Consider the following 21050-nt stretch of genomic DNA (forward strand, 5'->3'; position numbering starts at 1 on the left):
AAACCCTGACTGACCCTGAAAGAGTGAAGATGATTTCACCTTTGTTTACATCTAGAAAATAATGCCCAAAAGTCAGTTAATATGTATTGGAGGCTTCTTGGGTGGAAAGCCTGATACTAAGGCAGAAGGTGGAGAGAAATCAGGCTGGGCCCTTGCCCTCAAGATCTTTACAACATGTTTGGAGGTGACAGGAAGTCAGCACAGGAAACAGCCTAACACACGCACATGCACACACACACACACACACACACACACACACACACAGAGTAACAACTGGAAATACAAATGAACCTATGTGCTTGGGAGATACTGAATAGGTGAGTGATCAGTAAGATAGAATTGTGTAAAACTTCCCAAAAGGATTAGTCATGTTTTTAGAAGTAGATGCTACAGGGCACAAAAACATGGTGACGTGGACAGTGGGTGGCTCAACTGAAAGGAATGGCATTTGCAAAGGGGCAGAGCTTTGGAAACAGTAAGTAACATACTGGAGACAGCCAGCAAGGTGTGGCTTGAGTAAAAAGTTCCGATGTGAAACAAGAGAAATGAGGATGGTGGAGAGAAAGAAAGGAAGAAGGAAATGGAGGGGGGTAGTGGGTGAAGAGGAGAGGGCAGGAAAGAAACAGGAGGGGAGGGAGACTGGTTGTTGAGGTATATAAGGCTGGTAAATAATTGCTTTGTAGACTTCAGAAAGAGGTCGAAGAATTCACATTTTAGCCTGTTACCAATCTTTACGTAGAGGTTCCTGCAGTAAAAATGGTATTTGTGGAAGCTTCTCCTGACAATCGAGTGTCACCTAGTTGGGGAGCAACTGGAATCTGAGAAACCAACCAAGAGGCTGTTCTACTAATATGTGACAGGCCCTGAGAATCTAGAAAATAATGGAGAAGGGGCAAATAAGACTACTTCAGATAAGAAGGAAATGTTAAGATCCCAACGGGAGATTTGGTAATGGAAGAGGTTGGCAAAGGAGAAAACAACATAAAATGACGCTAGGGTTGCAAATCTGGACAGCTGAGAAATGACACTGCCTTTGACAGAGACTGAGTGGGGATGAACTTCAATTTACTTGTTCCGCTTCTGCTGGCAGTGGTGGGTCCAAGCAATGTCCTTGATGAAGCCAGATGAAAATATGGGACCAGAGAGAAGACTGGAAACCAGAAGAGATTCCCCAGCAAACAGCTGAACAAAATGTAAAAGTTATAGGATGTATTTTCAAGCCTAATCTAAGGACCCCAAAGAGAATAAATGAGAAAAGAAAAAAGGATAGATTTGCTCTCTGCATCAAATAGCGTTTGTAAACGTAGATTTAATGATTGGTATTGACATGGAACATATACTTAGCATGACCTTCTGAGAAGTTCAATTTATCGCATTTATACCCTAGAGTGTTCAAACGGCTTTTAGATAGTGTCTTGAAATACTTATAGTCCAGTCAGAATCTTGAAGCATATAGTCCCTGTTAAGTGAGTGGAGAAACAAGCCAGGATCAAGCATGAAGGCTTGATGTAGAGGTTCCTACAAGCACGGGGCTTTAGCATGAACTTGTGTAACACCCTGTAACACAAGTTCAAGAAGAAAGTGTTGCAACACCTAAGCATTTAATGGCAAACAGGCATGTGCGCCTAAATCTGAATTATTTCACTTCACAAAAAACTACTGGAGCCATTACTTCTGTACACACACACACACACACACACACACACACACACACATATTCTCAAGTATGAATGACTACTAGTTTTATGGCTTTGAGCTTTCAAAGTCATCCAAATGGTATTCTCTAAGCTGGAATGTTCTGTAAGTAACAAGTTATTCCATATAATTTGGACCATAGCTAAATTGGAAGAATCTTCTTAGATGTTCCATTTAGTACACCTTTAAGTGATTCTCTAGACCTGGGCAAAGTCTGTCCAGATAGCTGATAACAGGCATGTTCATTTACCATCTCAGATATACCTAAGAGACAAAATACATACAAGAAAAAAGGAAGCTGCACTACCCTAAAACCTGTTCCTTTGCTTTTTTTTTTTTTTTCCTGATTCACCAGGCAAATTATCTTCCCTAAGAGGGAGATGCTTTTTTCCATCAAGGCTTTATTTTTAAAAAAAAACACCAAAAAACCCCCCAAAACAGTGATTCTAATGGAGACAGATGGGTTCTAGTTAATTCCAAGAAGCAACAAGATGTAATTTTAACCATTTTTTAAAACCAAAATGAAAAACAACTCTAGTGTACCGTATGTCAAACAATATTCGTTTAACCTTAAAAGCCACATGTGTTGTTTATTCAAACCTCAATTATATTCTGAGTGGTACCCTATGGAGCTCAAATGGCTTTCTGATAATTGGAGAAATGGAGAACAAGCATTTGAAAAATGGTCAAGAGCTAAGCTAAAATTCAGACTGTTTATAACTCCCACTGCTTCCATTAAACTCCAGTTGGCTTGAGTAGGGTCACAGAAGTAAACCGTGTCCTCTTAGAAGGACTAAGTGTACAGTGAGATTATTAGATGTCCATGAAGATAAGCCTCAGAAAGCAAAACTACGCCAGCATGTGGCCGCTTCTGAACCACACACAACATCATAAACCGCATGCTTATAGGCCCCGATTTATCTGGGACAACCCAGTTTCATGCCTCTTTTTCTGCCAGGCAAAAGGAGTAAGACTACACTCTCACTTTCAGAAGTGTCTTGATTTGGATGCTAGGTTACAAAGGTGCTCTAATCGTAAGGCGCACAGAAATGAAATGGATCCCTGAGATGGAGGGATGGGAGTGATCACTGTGACCAGGGAAAGCGATCTCTGCACTTTCAGAGGAACACGTCCTAATCAGCGGAATCAGGGCACACAGTTAAAGGGCTTTTGAGGGACAGTGAGAGAGGGCAGAGAGGAAGACACTGATCGCGAAATCTCCACCTACTATGTGCCACGTTCTGGGATGGGCCACTTTATAGCCAGTAGACAATACCCAAGCTGCAGATGAAAGACAGAGTGGAAACAGCTGACTTGGGGGCCTCTGCCAAACATCCAATTCTACAAATTCTGTTGAGAGGGAGCAAGCGGGCTGAAATTTGAGCGCAGCTTTAAAGAACTGGGGTATAAGGATTCTCCGCTGGTAGACGTTTGAGCTAACAAGAATGATATACAGTACTTCCAGGAGTCCTCTAGTGTCTTGTGGATAGTCAGGTTTTCTAGAAAATGCTTCACTGTCAAATAAAGCACTTCACTGTTTGGGCTGTCCTTCGATACAAGCTCTTAGCATTTTAAAGAAAGTATCTGCTTGAGAAATGTTAAGACACAGACGAGGGGGACCTCCTGCCAGGAGTAGCCAGCCAAATCTGAAGAGGAATACAAAAGCATTTATCCAGAAAACTCAGAAATACATATTTTTGTTTTAAAAAAAAAAGACCATTATGAGAGTTGCATGTGCTTGCAAGAGGAAATCATGGGAGAGAGAAGAGAGAAGCTATTAGCGAGATGGTAAACAGAGCCCACACTCTGCTCTTCCAATGGTGCTGTGGATAAATAATTCAAGTTTATTATAATAGGGGTCTCTGAGGGGCCTCTGGGTGGCTCAGTGGTTAAGCGTCTGACTTTGGCTCAGGTCATGATCTCGTGGTTCATGGGTTCCTGCCCTGCGTTGGGCTCTGGGCTGACAGCTCAGAGCCTGGAGCCTGCTTGGGATTCTGTGTCTCCCTCTTGCTCTGCCCCTCCCCTATTCGTGCTCTCTCTCTCTCTCTCTCTCTTTCTCAAAAATAAATAAACATTAAAAAAAATTTTTTTTAAATGAAGTGGGGTCTTTGAGTCGTCCCAATAAATCTGCTGGAAGTGTTACCATATCTGGCCCCAGGGGAGCAGAGCTGTCATGAAGTCTGTTCCTCCCAGTAGCCTCAGACTTTAGACTCCCCAAAGTTTCTCTACATTCCCAAGTTGAGAGGTGACACAGCAGTCATGGCTGAGAGAACAACCCAAGCCAGACTGCCTGGGTCTGGATCCTGGCTCCGCCCCTTCTTGCCTGTGCAGCTTTGGGCAAGTGATGAACCTCTCTGAGCCTCAGTTTGCTTACTGCTAAAATGGAGACAATAATGCCTACCCGGGGTGGGGGGCATGTGTGAGGATGAAAAGAATTAGTATGCACAAAGAGGTGAGAACCGTGCCTGGCACACCAAGTGCTACGTGTCGCTTTTATTCCCCTTCTTCTTCCCATCCTTTCGTCCTCCTCAAGAGTAGTTTACCTATGGGGAAAACCCCACCTCAGAGACTCCCATGAGCCTGCGAGGTACCTAACAAGGAAAGGGTCCAGATTAAACAAACAAATGAAACCTAGCAGTAAGGGAAACATTTATGCCTGTACACATTTAAGAGAAATGATTTAAGGGAATCATTTCATGTCTAAACCACTCCACTTTGAAAGCCAGGATCCTGGATACAGGAAAAAAAAAATAGCCACAGAGATTCTTTTAGCTCATGGCTTCTGAACTGGTTTAGATGGTCTCATAATTGTGCTAGCCCTGTCCTCATTTTCATCATTTTCAAAGATGCGCTTGGGTTTGAATGCGATCCTGTCTTCTCTCGTGGCTTCAAATGAGACTGACGAGGACAGATATCTGCTTCACTGGGAGACAGTGAAATTTGTAGTCATAAAGTGGAGTGACAAGAGTCCAAGTACCCAAAGAAAGAGAGTCCTGTGCTACCGCATCCATAAATGGAAAAGAGCATGTGGATGGAAAACAGAAGCCCAGGAATCCATCAACATTTGCTGCTGGTCAACCTGGGAATGACTGGAAAGCAGTCGTAAGTTCTTAACAGTTGTCAGATAGTTGCTCTTCTTGCTCCTGTTAATCACTGAATCAGACTCATTTCTATAAATACCGGGGTCTTGGCTCATGAAGAGTTGTTCCAATGAGAATAATGGATACACACGGCCATGTGTTTCTGGGCAATCATGGCGTCCTGTGAAGTGCTTCGAAGGACAGGGCTGAAGGCAGAGTGGCTTTAACCTGGGAAGAGATACTTGCTCCGAAATGCTTCACGGGGAATTCCTTATTTTTACTGTAGGACCAGACTCCTATACATATGAATAACCCTCCAATCCCAGAGGAGGATGGGGCATTGATTCCACACAGCCAATTAGGAATCAGGCTGTTCATTAAGCTCAGTATGAAAGTCACTGCTGTCCCATACACTGTCTAAAGGGCTTTCCACCTAAGAAGACACACTCTACACATAAGAGACATGCTAAGAAGGAACACAACGACCACAGAGGGGATGGAGTCCTGGGAGTGTCAGCAAGCTCATAAAGATGAATTCTGAGCACAGAGTATGAAGAGAGAACCAAACACAACCTGGGAAATTTCCGTGGCAAAAGAAAGCTTCCAGCAGGGATTTGGAAGAAGAGAGGAAGGCAAAGGGTGGGAGAGCTCTAAGGTGGTCCTTTCTTTATGAACTTGAACAGTTCACCTGAAGACAGGGCTTACTAATGGTGGTCAGACTCTTCTGCAGCTCTGAGAAGATCGGAGTGTTTCAATGCATATTGAAGTTTAGGTGAGAGAACCCCAACCCGAAATCATCAAGGACTGAGTTCACTTTTATTTATTTTTTTGAGAAGTGTGTCTCGTTAATGATGTTTCCTTCCTATCGTCATGACCTGGAGATGGTAGTGTTCTGCAGAAAATGTGGACTAAATCAGAAACAACACTAAAGGATCTATATTTGGAGCTGCTGTTATTTGTTTTCCAGTTTTGGTGGACTTGGCAAACTTTGACAACTTGGGTAGATTTGTACCATGTTCAAAAAAAATGGACTATAGCTCACACCACTGCCCTCAAGATTTACATTGTCTTGGGCACCGACAAATTGCCTTTAAACAGTTGCTTTCGGTTTCCGTCACCTCAAGGGAGCTTGTAGAAATGGTTCAACTTCATAAGAAGAGATTCCATTTTCTCCTTGAACTCTTTAGAAGTGTGTTGGATAAATGAGCTTGGGTCAAGGAAGTTTCAAGTTCAGCCATCTGTCCTGCCTCCCTAGCTAGGACCGCACTTGGGGAATGCTGTCAAGAGCGCTCCATAGCTGTACGTCTCTTCCTTTTTCACAAATCCACCAAAAGATATGCTTAATCCTAGGCTAGGGGAAACAGAGGAATCAGGTGGTTCTTTCCCAGTTGAAGAACCAAGACCTGTGAAATGATGAACAATCCAAGAAAATATTTTGAAATGCTGGACTCTACAAACCAGACTAAGCCCTGAAAGTGGTCCAAGAAGGGGCCCAATGACGACTAGAGTGATCAGGTAGGACTCTTTGGAAGGGGTGAGATCTTGAAAGGATCCCTTCTTTGGAAGGGATCTTGAAAGATGGGTAGGATCCCAACCCATAGAAGAGAGGAAAGAAGCTATTCCAAGCTTGTGGGGAGTAAAAGCTAAGAGAGGCACATAACAGGAGAGAAAGTGGGAAGGAACATGGCATATTTTAGGACACAGAGAAGAGCCAGCCTAGAATAGAAGGTGTGTGTGTTGGTGTCCAAGAAATGAGGATGAGTAGTAGGTTAAGGAAGGGTCAGATTGCTTTATAGAGCGCCTTTAAAAAACAATCTGAAGGGAATTCCCAGGTAGCTCAGTCGGTTAAGCATCCAATTCTTGGTTTCGGCTCAGGTCACGACCTCACAGTTTTGTGGGTTTGAACCCCGCAGAGCCTGCTTGGAATTCTCTCTCTCCCTCACGCTCTGCCCTTCCCCCACTTGCACTGTCTCTGTCTCCCTCAAAAGAAATAAACTTAAAAAAATAAAAATACATAAAAACCATCTGAAGGATTCACCTTGGCGAATGTGGTTAAGACACGGTAGGCACTGACCAACATGATCAATAGTTGTGTAAGAAGAAAAGCCTGGGCTAGAGCATGACACACATGTACAGTGAAGAAAGAACAGTTATTCACACTCCTACAACCCAGGGTGGCTGGTTTCATGGTGGGATCAGAAGTCGGGGATTCTGGGAGGGTAAGACTACCCCTAGCTGTGTCCCTAACTTTCGAGTCAATCGTCCCTTACCCTGGGGTGCAGACAGCAAAGAGGAATATGGTGTGAGTTGAGGCTAGAGAGACAGTCCTATGCATCTTCCTTCACCTCCCTGACTAGGTCGACCCCTCTTACTTACTGCCTTTTCCAACACCTTTCTTTGTAGCACGCGGCACAGTTGTAATTTTATATTAGCTTGTGCCGTTATTTGCTAAGGCGTCTTGCCCGTTTAACTCCGCAAGGGTAGGCTCCATGTTCGTTCTGTTCTCCACTGCACCTCCAGCACCAGCACAGCGCTCAGTACTTGGCGGGTGCTCCAGAAATGTCCGCGGGATGAAAGAAAGTAGAGATTTACATTCTTTAAACCTACAAAGGGAGAGGGGTGGAACAGAGGTGTTCCCCTATGGTTGGGAGTGGGCAGGTTGAGGCCGTGATGGGGAAAGCTGAGTAGTATGGTTACCCTCCTAGGAGTATCCACCTATGCCAATGTGCCAGGCATGTTCTCTCTGCCCCTTTACTTCCTTGAACTGGGAGAGGTCCCTTGTCAGTGTCCTATGAACGGCTCCCACCAGGTAGTGTAAGAACTTGGGACTCTAGAGCCAGGCCGGCAAAGTTCACATTCTAGCTCTGCCACTTACTACCACGGATCCTTGGGCCAATCGCTTAACTTCTGTGACTCGGTTTCCTCATCCATACAATGGGGATAATAATTGTTTCAACTCCGTTGTGAGGGTTAAACAGGGTATTACACACATAAGGGCTTAGACCACTGCCCGGCACATAGTAAGCGCTACCTATATACACTGTCCATGCAGGCTTGGCTCTCGATGTGGCCAAGAGCCCACTCCAAAAACCTCTCCCTTGTCTAGAGTCCAAGTACACAGCCTTCCCCTTTGCCTTGGCAAGATAGGCAGGAGACAGGAAGCAGTAATGACAAGCGGTAGAGGGAAACCGGGGCCGGGTTTGGGCTTGAGGCCTGCCTGCCCAGAATGTGGCAGTCGTACGATCTCCAAAGAGATTTTTCCTTCTGATAAAGTTTCCCTTAAGGTTCCAGTGGCTGGTTGCGTTCCGCTTCCAGTCCAGATGAGGTCTGCTCAAGTGCCAGCAATGACACGCCCCGTGCCGACACTCTCCTGACTGTCCTAGGCTCAGGGGCATGTCTAAATAACGGAGGCTGGGGTGGAGATTCAATCTGTGGCCGCTATCACTATCTGACGCAGGAAAAGAGGCACACGCTAGTGTTTGGTGAGAGTACAGAGAGCCGGTTTCAATGGGGCCCTTTATATGAAGGTTTGCAGGTCCGGCACTCAAAAGGTTATTTCTTCCGCAGTATTTTGCCTGCAATTAGGGTGGCCAGCATAGGGGAGAAGCGTGTCTGCATTCTCTGCTGCACGAGTAACATGCTTATACAAGACATACCTTTATAAAACACGACATTTCGACAGAAAAAAAAAATAACGAGGTGCTTCAAAAATGAGGACTTCAAAGGAGATTCAATCACATTATATACAACTGAAAGATGTAAAGAAATTAAAGGCTGAGAAAAAGGCATCAATTTTATGGAAGTGTAGGATTCAGTCTTCATAGGGCAAGACGAAAGAGAATGACTTATTCAGGCTGCAGAAGAGACGGCGGAGAAAGAACTTCATGTACCGTCAGTTGTGTGAAGGGACAACACGTGATCGGTAATACCTTGCTTTTATGTGTTGCTTCTGAGGACATGAGAAAAGAAATGTAAATTGTGATGAGAGAAGTGTTCAGCAGATGGGGACTCTGTGAACAGAGATTAAGCAAATAAAGAGGCAAGACGATCAGACACAGAGGGGAGGGTGTAGACAACTCTCCCCCCTCCAAGATCTCCAGGTCATCTCAGTTACTTTTTACAGCCTTTCCATGGGTGATAGATATTACATATCTCCATTTTCAGAGCTGAAAAGAAAACAAGGCTGTATGTGGGCCAGCAGCTTGCCCGAGGTAACACCACGAGTAGGTGAAACCTGAGTAAAAGCAAATCTGTGTCCTTCTGACTTCAGAGCCTATGTCCTCTGTGCCACGTTGTCTCTCAGATGCAAAATATGTCTTGTGGCAGTTTCCTTTCTTTTATTAATTGTCCTTCAGCGTAGATTTGTCATTGTAGCCTTTGCCCCAAACAAAATAACCTCAGCCTGACAACTGGACCGGAGCAACGAGCTGGTTATATTAGCAGCCACATGTATACCTCTGCTCTTTATGGACTCTCTTCCCTTTGGAGCAGACTCAGGTTGGGGCAAAGATGGGCAGAGAGACGAGGAACAAAATACCCATCTTTTCTGGCTTAAATGTAATAGCTGTATTGACGTACAGACACACACACTGGGAGAGACCGCTACCGAAAGATCCAGGGCCTTACTGAAGCACAAACCAAATCAGGCTGTGACTAAATCCACACTGACTTGTGATAACCACTAAACAGAACATATTAAAAGGGATACACAGAGGAGTGACTGGGTAGCTCGGTCCATTAAGTCTCTGACTCTTGATTTCAGCTCACGGCCATGGGATCGAGCCCCACATCGGGCCCCACATGGGACTCCATATCAGGCTCTGCATCAGGCTACATGTTGGGCTTGGAGCCTGCTTAAGATTCTCTTTCTCCGGCTTTCTCTGCCCCTCCCCACCTCAAAAAAAGAGGGGATCAGCACTCAAAACAAGGTCATTTCTTTCTAAAACAATATTAATCACAGTGTCTTGAAGTACGACGGGGAGGAAAAACCACCTGGGGATCAGACATGACACCAGGTGATTTCCTACTGACCACGAGCCAATATATAGCCAGCACCACCAACCACTGTCAACCAGTAACTCAGAGGAAGGAAACACAACAATAATACCATATGTTCATTGCATCTAATTCAAACTATAACTTCCTGGCAATACTTCCAAGCTAGTGTGCATTTTTCTCCCTAGAGCAGTGAGGGGGAGAAAAAGATAAATCGGAAATAGTTTCTACCTTAAGGAGCTTATAATTGGTAGGGCGGATAAGACATGGGCACACATAATGAAAACCAAAAGGTAACAAAGTGATAGATGCTACTGGAGAAGGGCCAGTTACATGCTGAGGAGTCTCAGAAAGGAAGGAGTTTTACCCCTAACGTACAGGATTTTTAAAAAGTGCTTCATGGAGGAGGGGGCAGTTAGGCTGGCCGTTGGATAAGCAGGGTTTGGGGGTGGAGAAATTAGGGATGGAGGTGGGAAGGCAAAGAAGAGAGAAAGGCCTTCCGTCTGGCATTTATCATAACGTGACCAGAAGACCGCCTGCATCAGAATTTTAGGCAGTTGCATGTGAGGTACGTCTTGAGAAACCTGTAGGATTTCCACAGGCAGAGATGGACGGAAAAGGGTTTTCCAGAAAGAGGTGGTGTTCCCTCCTCCCAGACCTTGCTGTACACGTGCAGTTGTTACCTAGGCCGCCATTTTGTTCCCCCCGGTTCCTTACCATGAACCAGTTGTCACTCGTTCACCCCAAAGTTGGTTGCCATACGACTGGAATTAGATGCTCTGACCAGAGAGTGACATGCGTTACTTTTCTATTGCTTTCAGGTCTCAGACTTCTAACAGGTTCAATTTAAGTGCACTAAGCTCAAATGTAAACCATTGTTTGGGGCCGCCTCCAGTCACCTACACGGTCTTAGGAATGGCTTCTCAAAGGAGGGCGTATGGACCACCTGTCTCAGAGTGCACAGTGGGGCCTATATCTACAAGCACAATCCGGAACCCCACCCCAAAGCCATTGAATCAGAATCTCTGTAGTGGTCGTCTGGGGATCTGAAAGTTCTCCAGGTGATTCTGAAGCACACTGGAGTTGGAGAAATCTTGAGGGGGAGAGCGAAGGTACAAAGGGAAAAGAGCACAGGAACACTGTGAGTAGAACCTGAGGTACACAAATGGAAGAATGTGGGCCTCAAGGGTTTAGCTGAAGCTACAACATGGGTTGACGTGTTTTCTACTGGCAACAGGCAGCCACTCTTTTCAGTGCCAGAGTGAAGAGGGTAAGCCTGGAGCCAGACAGCCAGGACTCAAACCTTAGCTCCTTGACTCACTAGCTACATAACCTTGGACAAAGCTGTTAACCTCTGTCTGCCTCAGTTTCGTTATCCATAAAGTGGGGATACTAACCATCCTCACCACACAGCATCCTCATGGGAGAAAATGAGTTCATATCAAGCGTTTAGAACCGTGACTGGCATTTAGGAGGTACGATATGTGTCAACATAAATACTTTTTTTTTTTAAGTAAGCTTTACACCCACCATGGGACTTGAACTCACGACCCCGAGAACAAGAGTCACATGCTCTACTGACTGAGCCAGCCAGCCAGGTGCCCCGGCACAAATACTTTTGAGTAGAGGTGTGGTATGGTTAAGGTTAGGTTTCTGGAAGATTAACCTAGCAGTAATGTATAGGAGTCAACTGCCCATCCCCTATCAGTAAATCCTATAATTTTGTCCCTCTAACTCAGTGATTCTCAACCTTGGCTGCACATTAGAATCACCTCTCTTCCCCTCCACCCCCAGTCTGGACACAAATTTATCAAGGTAATTCTAATATAGACACACGGTCAAGAAGCAATGCTGTAAATATATTTCAAACTTGTCCATTTCTCATTATTGTGCCCGCACCGTATGCAAGACACTGTGCTAGGTCCTTTTCCTGCATTATTTAAACCTTACAACCCTTTGGGGGTCAGTGCTAACATTATCCTCCCTTTAAAGATTGTTAGAAAGGTTGAATGCATTGCTCAGGATTATCCAGCGAGAAAGTAGCAGGACTGGGATTAGAACCGTGGCAGCCTGGTTCCAGAGGCTCCAGTCTGAACCACTACTCTATATTGTGTCTCTAAACCAGGCATCTGCCCTCTCACACCAGACTCTCACTCCTCCACTTGCCTTCTCCCTCTCCTCTCCCCTTGCTTCGTTGCTTCCCTCTTATCTAGTCTGGACACAACAGCCAATGAGATCTTTTTAAGACATCAACTGGTTCATGTAATGCCCTGCTCACAACCTTCTGACGGCTTCCCAATGTACTTAAGAACTGAAATACAAACTCCTTCCCATGGCCTTGAAAGTCCTGTGTGGTCCGACTCCTGTTCACTTCTTCAGCCTCATCTCAGGCCAGTTGACTATAATCACTGTATTCCAGCTACACTGGTCATCAGATCCTTGAATGCTTTGAGCTCTTCCTTGCTGGGGCCCTTGAATTTTCTTTTCTTTCTGCCTGGAATGCTCTTCCCCTAGGATCTTTGCATGGATGGGTCTTTTTCATCTTTCAAGTGAGAGCTTAAATGTCACCTCAGCAAGGCCTTCCCTCCCACTCAATGTAAATGCTATCCCCTCAGTCTTTTATTTGTTTTCCTCATGGCACTCACATATTTATATTTAGATTTTCACTTACTTGTTTGTTTATGATTTGTCTTCTATGGTAGAATGTGAGTTCCACAAGAGCAAAGAACATACCTTTGCTGCTATGTATGCTACATACAGTTGTAGAGGGTGTGTACTGCACAAAAGTGCTGCCGTTAAGGGGGTGCATTCGCAAAGATTTTCTGGCAAATGACAGTAAAGTGTCTTAAATAAAAGGATTCTTTTTAAAATTCGCATACAGATGCCATATAGTCTAGTGGTGCCCTGTATGTTCACTGTATTTACCAATATGTATCTAGCTTCTAGCACAGGGCTGAGCATATGGTAAGTAGATGCTCAATAAATATGTTGATTGGATGGACGGAAAGAAGACAAAATTAGAATACTGCTAGAGACAGCCAGAAAAGAGACAGATCGAAGACTGCTGATATAGTAATCTCAGAAGAGGGAATAAAGGAGAAATTAAAGGCGATTATGCTTGACCTTAGGAACCCAGAGTGGAAAATGGCGCTATTATCAAAGGAATGGAAACCAAATAAGAAAAAAATTGGGTTGAGAAGACACTCATGCCATTTGGGCTATAATTTGAGAAGACGATGCCTTCCAATGTGCTTTTACTGAGTTTGTCACCATTGGACAGTGGGGTTTTAAAGAATATATCTACATTTGCCCTGCACAGTCTTCAAAGTGGTCATGTCAATGCTTTGCAAGGCCCAATCTTCCTTTCAAGGCTGTGCATGGAAATGGCCTGTGTTTTACAACACAGTAAAAGCTAGAAGGGATTAAGGGAGAAGAGACAGAGACACTTTCTCAGTAGATGATGCTCACTCTTTCTTTCCTGCCACACTCCCGCATGGTTTCTTTCAGGTGGTTGCCCTTAAAATCAGTGTTTTTGGGGGGCCCCCGGGTGGTTCAGTCGGTTAAGCATTCAACTTCGGCTTAGGACATGATCTCACAGTTTGCGAGTTTGAGCCCCACGTCGGGCTCTGTGCTGACAGCTCGGAGCCTGGAGCCTGCTTTGGATTCTGTGTCTCCCTCTCTCTCTGCCCCTCCCATGCTCGCACTCTGTCTCTCTCTCCAAAGATAAATAAACATTAAATTTTTTTTTTAAATCAGTGTTGTTTTTCTCCCTTTTGTGAATCAACTGCCCCCACCCCACCCCCTGGCTCTAAACTAAGGCTACCATAGAAAATTTCCCGTCCTAGGACACTGGGAAGCTATTTTCCTCTCTTCCAAGTCCAGCGGCATCCCTACCTCTTGGGATACGGGGTACCTACCTCTGCACACCCGGCAGCAGGAATCCGGAACAGAGACTGGGAACGCACAGGTTAACTTGGGGCAAGTCTTGAGACCACAATACACGTTTCCCTCCTGCCAAGTAAAAACAGAACTTAAGGTCAGAAGGATCTGGGAATAAGTAAAGGCTTCTTAGCTTGGGACCTGGGATGAGTAGGGACTCAAAATGGGCTACTCCTTCCCAGTGCCCTGGCATAGTTAGTTCTAGGTACTTCCGAGATTTGATTATGCTTTATTTTTTTTTCCTGCTTACTATTTCTCCAGGCCAGAGACTAAGTCACGGAAGAGTTGGCAATCCTCGCTGGGGATCCCCTGAGGTGGTACAGGGTAGTCAGTGAGAGAGCTGCCGTAGCCCCGCCAAAGCCCTAAATATGGTCTTGCCCTTCTCTTCTCTTTGCATTGTATCCCTTGGTCCCCATCGTGCCCCAGCTGGACACTGGGACTTCAGGGAATGCAGATTTGCATGACAGCCCCCCTTCTTTATAAATCTCCAAGCCAGGGAGACAAATTGTCTCGGGGGCCAGGGCGGGGAATGCAAAATTACACGGGCTGATCGGAATGGACAGCTCAATTCAGCACAAGGCAAGCGAGAGAACCAAACTTACTTGCTGTTAGGTCTGTCTTTACATAGATTCCACCTCCCTAAAGTTCTAGGTTCCAAACATCTTTCCTTACACCTTGTTCTTAATTCTTAGAAGCAATAATTCTGGGGCGAGAAGGCTCCCTAAAAAGTCATTAGGAAGGCAAGGCCACAACCAAATTCTCCCAAACTACTGAGATACCATATTTTTACTACAAGTCCCTAGGGGAAGAGATTCTCAAACGTCCCTTGGCAATCCAGTGTTTAAGGCCGTTACTGGCAATAAAAAGTTTCTACATCTAACTTCATTTCCTCTCACTTCAGGTTAAATGGCCATTTTATTCCATTTTCTGGTTCTACCTATTACATTCTCTGGATTGCACGATTACGTGAAGATATAATCGATTTACTTTACTCCTAGGGTATACACAGTTCTGACAAGTAATGTCACAGAAATAATAATGTTTTGCTGAGAGAGTTCTCAATGCATGGCACCAGGGACAAACTGGTTAGGAGAATACATCAGAGATGGGATCCAAGAGATACCCCCCTTTTCTTGTGAACTGGGGCACTAGGGTGGCTTAGTCGGTGGCATCCGACTTCGGCTCAGGTCATGATCTAACAGTTCGTGAGTTCGAGCCCCGCATAGGGCTCTGTGCTGACAGCTCAGAGCCTGGAGCCTGTTTTGGATTCTGTGTCTCCCTCTCTTTTCTTTCTCTGCCCCTTCCCCACTCGCTCGCGCGTGTGCGCACGCATGCTCCTTCTCTCTCTCTCTCTCTCTCTCTCTCTCTCTCTCTCTCAAAAGTAAATAAACATAAAAAAATCGTTGAGTCCTTCTAATGAAGGCTTTGCTGGTGTGACTATTAAGAAAAGGAGGACAAATGAAGACCGTCAGCTGATCTTTGTCTATTTAAACAGCCCTAAAGCTTCAAGACCAGCATATAACTGGGTCTGACTTTAACATAGGTCAGGGTTGTTCAGGGTTGATGCAGATCAGGGAGTAGATCAACAGGGAGGCTTAGGATTCAAATGCAATTCATCTTCCATTCAAACACCTCACGGTGTAGGCTCAAAGTAAAGGTGTAAGCACAGAGAAAGCTCCGGTGTTGGGGTAGGGGCCGGCAGGGACATTAAAATGCTGGGTCTTACCGAACAGCTGCACTGGGTGCATTGATTGGGTTGCCGGTTCTGAAAGAGCCCTTCAGCCATGAACAGCTCACCATGTTGGTAAGTGGTCCCGTTGTACTCACATGACTTGCTGGTCACCTTGTTGTTCGCTGGGGGTAAGGAGTCTTCTGGGACAGGGTGGAGAAAAATCACACCGAGTATTAGCATCATTGCAAAGAATGTCATAAATCCCAACAGCAGACAGGGCTGTACCAATAGAGGGAGTTAAAAGATAGCCCCGGGGTGCCTGGGTGGCTCAGTCGGTTAAGCGTCCAACTTCGACTCAGGTCGTGATCTCACGGCTGGTGGGTTCAAGCCCTGCGTCGGGCTCTGTGCTGACAGCTCGGAGCCTGGAGCCTGCTTCGGATTCTGTGTCTCCCTCTCTCTCTGCCCCTCCCCCGCTCATGCTCTGTGTCTCTCTCTCTCTCTCTCAAAAATAAACACTAAAAGAATTTTACAGATAGTTTCTAATTCAGTGGCCGATGACCCTAGATAATATTAAAGCGACCAGACAAGAACAGCAACTGATATGATCACCCATCTGTTCTTTTATTTGGTGAGCATTCATTGAGCACCTATGATGTGCCAGGCACTAGAATGGGTACTAGAGAGAAATCAGAGAAGGACAAGGCTCCTGCCTTGAGGGAGCTAACAGACCAGATGAATAACGTGTTAACTTGCCTGGAAGGAGGGGGTCCTTTCAGAAGACGAACCATCTATTATAACTACCCTGGTAACCTTATCCCCTCCCATGTTTTATATCACTTGGTATGTACTTGTATGTTTGTTCTGGCCCCTGGGGTCCTTGCTTGTTTTTTTTTATTGAAGTATAGTTACCACACGAAGTCTCTGCTTATTTTTAATTCCACCACCAAGATCTCCCCCCTCCTCCCACTCTTTCCACCTGCTGAAGTCCTGTTCGATTTTGAAGTCTCAGGAAAAGTCCCTTTTCTTCTGCAAAGCATTCTCCAATAGCTCCAGCGCATGATCTGGACCTCTCAAAACATGTGATTTCTGAAGCACAAAGTCTGGGACTTGAATATTACTGTATCTCATATTCTTGAATTATAGTCATCTAGCCAACAATTTACGAAGTGATTTCACACAGATTATTACACCGGAGCCTCATAACAATCCTATCAATCAAGGAAGGCAGATCTTGAACTTCATTTTTCATTTGAGGGTAACAAACCTCTGAGGTGGACTTTTCTGAAGTCACGAATGTAGTGAGCGATGGCCCCAAATTCCATCTTCTTTCTATCAGCCTATGTACACATATGCAGGTTTTGCTTTTTAAGGACTTGGACGCTGCCTTACGTGTCTCTTTCCTTTGTGGGGTCTAGTGCAGGGTTCCCATGTAGCAAAAACTCAATGCACCAATGCACTTGGTGAGTGGACTCTAAATGGCCTCAAAAAGTCTTTTTACTGGGCTTCCTTAGGATGCATGGTGTGTGTGTGCATGCACGCACACACCCGCCCCCCCCCCCCACGCACACACACCAAACAACCCAGATGAAGCTAATCATTGATGTACAAATTAACAATAGATATAAAAAGAGCTGGGAAAGTGCCCTCTGTAGAATAGTGGAAGAAGAGAAGTCAGAGGAGTTGTGTGTTTTGTTAAGGGAAGGCTCAGACAGTGAAAGCGTCCTTTCCTTCCCATCAGTCAAAGGTATACTGAAGGTGCGCCTGAGTGGCTCAGTTGGTTGGGCGTCCAATTCTTGATTTTCGGCTCAGGTCATGATCTCACGGTTCCTGAGTTTGAGCCCCATGTCGGGCTCTGTGCTGACAGTCCAGAGCCTGCTTGGGATTCTCTCTCTCTCTCTCTCTCTCTCTCTCTCCGCCCCTCCCGTGCTCATGCTCTCTCTCTCTCTCTCAAAATAAGTAAATAAAACTTTTAAAAATAGAAAAAAAGGTATAATGAAAATGAGCCCATCTTATGGGTCAATTATACCTCAGTACGACTGTTTTAAAAAAAAAACAGAATAGATGAATCACTAAATTCTACTCCTGAACCCAATATTTTCCTATATGTTAACTAACTAGAATTTAAATAAAAACTTGAAACAAAATAAAACAAAACAGAATAAAATTGTCCTCAGGATGTTGGTGAAAATAATAAAGGTGAATGTTAATAATAATAATAATACAGCTAACATTTATTGAGCCCTAATTAATATGCCAGGCACAATGGTGAGTGCTTTTCCATGCATTTTCTCCTTGGCTTTTACTTATTTTGCTGATGGGGAAACTAAGGTTTAAGAAATTAAATGACTTGCCCCAAGTCACACAACTTGTGAATGGCAGCACCAAAATCTGAACTGATGTCTGATTCTAGAATCATCCGTCCTTGCCACTATCAAGGAGGCTATCAATCACATCAACCCTGGAACAAGGAAGGGGCCATTCGATTTAAAAACCAAAATCAATGGAACATGAAGGTTATGTTGTTCCTTTACAATGTTTTGGCCTAGAATACCTAGAAAACTGATATCACACTTACTTTGGCTTCAGTGATTTCTATAACTAACTCAATTCTATACTTTGCGATATAAACTGATCTAGCTTCAATTTCTGAGTAACTTACTCCTTGGGTGTGAACTGCTTATTAATGACCCCTTACAGGATGCAAAAGAAGTTCCTTAAAAAGAAGCCTCAGCTCCTAGAAAATGTTTATTTCTTACCAGCAGACCCTAAGTCCTGGCCCCTGCCCACAACAGGACACAACCAGACAGATTTAGCTGGTAGACAGGAATGAAACTCACTGGAGAAAGGACAGGAGCAGGGCCCACTCACCCCCCTGGGCTCTAATTACACCAAATATCTGTACTTTGTGGCGAAGGAAAACTAGGATGACCTACAAAATAATATCTACCGTGACTCTTACAGGAGTTGACAGATCTTTGGAGTACCAAAAGAAGAAAAAGTGGGTTGGAATTATTTTGCCTCAGAAGAATGTGGATTGATCTTTGAATTGGGCCTTCTACCAAGGGATCAACGGCGGGGAGGGGGGCAAGTGCAGGGTGAGGTTTTCCAGGGGAAGCATGACCTTGAGAGTCTTTCTTGCAATAGTCTGCATAGCGGCCTGGCATGGAGTCTATTAATCTACTCAACAGGAGATGGGGAGAAAGCAAAAGACAGAAAGACAAAGCAGAATCAAAGAAAAAGAAACCAACTATGAGCAAGTTAATGCTAGGTTTACACAATAAATTTATCTTAATAGCTTTCCATTTATTCTTATTTCATTCTTTTAATATCCCTAATGGAGTGGTGGTGGGGGCATTATGAAAGTGAGGCTACTGGTACCCCAAAAGATTTGGCCCATGCCACACAGCTATCTAATAGGAAGCCCAACTCAGACATACAGTTTTCCTGTCTCGAAGTTTATGTTTTTCTTTACACAGAGTGGGTGTTAAAACTGGCTGGCAGGAAAGAAATCAGATCAGTACGTGCAAGAGATACCTGTGCTCTCGTGTTTATTGCAGTGTTATTCACAATAGCCAAGATATGGAAACAGCCTAAGTGTCGGTGAACCGAGGAATGGAAAAAGAAACCATGGTATATATACACAACAGAGTATTATTCAACCTTAAAAAAGAGATCTTGCCATTTGCAACAATACTGGATAGACCTGGAGGACCGTATGCTAGGTGACATAAGTCAGATACAGAGGTAAAAAAAAAAAAAAAAAAAAAAAAAAAAAAAGGCATGATTTCCCTTTTGGTGAAATCTAAAAAATGTCAAATAATAGAAGCAGAAGGTAGAATGGTGGTTCCCGGGGTCTGCGGTTCAGGGAGAAGGGGAGATGTTGGTCAAAGGGTATAAAGCTGCAGTTATGTAAGATGAATATGGCTGGAGAGCTAATGTACAGCGTGATGACTATAATTAATAATATTGTGTTGGGTCCCGGAAATCGGCTAAGAGAGAAGATTTCAGGTGTTCTCACCACAAAACAAACGCGAACTATGTGAGGAGATGATGTTAATTAGCTGGACCACAGTAATCAATTCAATCTGTTTATGTATAACAAATAACCATGTTGTACACCTTAAATGTATACAATTTTTACTAAAGAAAAGAATGTTTTTCAAACTGGAAGACAAAGACCACTGAGTCAAAAATCCCAGCTTAGGTATCCACACTCCACAACCTCACACAAGCCACTTTACCCTTCTGGGTCTCAATTTTTCTTTTCTTTTTTTTTTTAGGGTTTATTTATTTATTTTGAGAGAAAGAGAGGGAGAAACAGAGACAGAGAGAGCAAAAGAGAAAGAGAACAAGTGGAGAAGGGGCAGAGAAAGAGAGAGAGAATCCCAGGCAGGCTCCAATATCAGCGTGGAGCCCGATGTGGGGATCGATCTCATGATCATGAGACCATGGCCTGAGCCAAAATCAAGAGTCAGACGCTCAATTGACTGAGCCACCCAGGCACCCCAAGGGGTCTCAATTTTTCTAAGAATGGGACATACGGAAGTGTTGAGTCACTGTATCATAAACCTGAAACTAACCTTACACTGTATGTTAACCATACTGGAATTAAACTTTAAAAACATATATTTAAAAAGCCGCCCCCAAAACTTAGTGGATTAAAACTATAAGAACTAATAATAATAATAATTACTTAATTAATTAATTAAACAGGCATGGACTCAAATGCTAGCTGCACAGCAAAGTGGAACAGCAAGACCCTTACATTCTTCATTTATAATGCAAAGGAAAGAATGCATTCTCAGAAATTAATTAATTAATTAAGTTTGGAGAAGTGACTTGGAAGTGATTTGGAACCTGAAGTTTTATCTAATAAAAATGGGTAGTTGTTTCATTAAAAAAAAAAAGAATGGGACGTGGGAGTTAAATTTCCCCTTGCATCTTTAAAATTATTTTTTTAGGGGCGCCTGGGTGGCGCAGTCGGTTGAGCGTCCGACTTCAGCCAGGTCACGATCTCGCGGTCCGTGAGTTCGAGCCCCGCGTCGGGCTCTGGGCTGATGGCTCAGAGCCTGGAGCCTGTTTCCGATTCTGTGTCTCCCTCTCTCTCTGCCCCTCCCCCGTTCATGCTCTGTCTCTCTCTGTCCCAAAAATGAATAAACTTTAAAAAAAATAAAAATAAAAAAAAAAATAAAATTATTTTTTTAATGTGTATTTATTTTTGACTGAGAGAGAGACAGACAGAGAGACACAGAATCCGAAGCACGCTCCAGGCTCCGAGCTGTCAGCACAGAGCCTGATGCGGGGTTCAAACTCATGAACCGTGAGATCATGACCTGAGCCAAAGTTGAATGCTCAACCAACTGAGCCACCCAGGCGCCCCTTGCCTTGGATTTTAGAAGGCCAACACAGCATGCAAGGAACCACAGAAGCAAGGAAGGCCACCTGGTACTCTACCCTCTGCCTTCCTCGATTTTCCAAGGTGGCCAGGCTTCTAACCAACTATCCTTGGAACACATTCGGTGTTCCTGGCTGAAAAGTGGCAGAAAATGCGTCCAAAGCATAGCTGGCCATAAAGCCCCTCAGGGGAGTGCTACTCTGAGGAGAGGCGGGGCAAGGACATCGTGGGGTAAGCAGACCAGCACGATGCCATCTGACTATAGTTATGCCAG

At 44.4% G+C, this 21050-nt stretch overlaps 1 protein-coding gene across 8 annotated transcripts in view; it reads right to left on the reverse strand.

Annotated features, from left to right (window-relative positions):
• Nucleotides 1-21050, reverse strand: part of CHRDL1 (chordin like 1) — a 117233-nt gene that overhangs the window by 25714 nt on the left and 70469 nt on the right. For 5 of the 8 annotated variants that reach the window (XM_045473238.1, XM_045473241.1, XM_045473237.1 and 2 more), the window contains 2 exons: nt 15436-15581; nt 13688-13781 (listed from right to left, as the gene is read on the reverse strand). In XM_045473238.1, coding sequence (XP_045329194.1) covers nt 13688-13781; nt 15436-15581 — 240 coding nt within the window. The remainder of the gene's footprint in view (nt 1-13687; nt 13782-15435; nt 15582-21050) is intronic. The other 3 variants (XM_045473239.1, XM_045473242.1, XM_045473236.1) reach the window with 1 other exon arrangement.

This window comes from Leopardus geoffroyi, chromosome X, assembly GCF_018350155.1.
Source record: "Leopardus geoffroyi isolate Oge1 chromosome X, O.geoffroyi_Oge1_pat1.0, whole genome shotgun sequence".
Lineage (NCBI taxonomy): Eukaryota > Metazoa > Chordata > Mammalia > Carnivora > Felidae > Leopardus > Leopardus geoffroyi.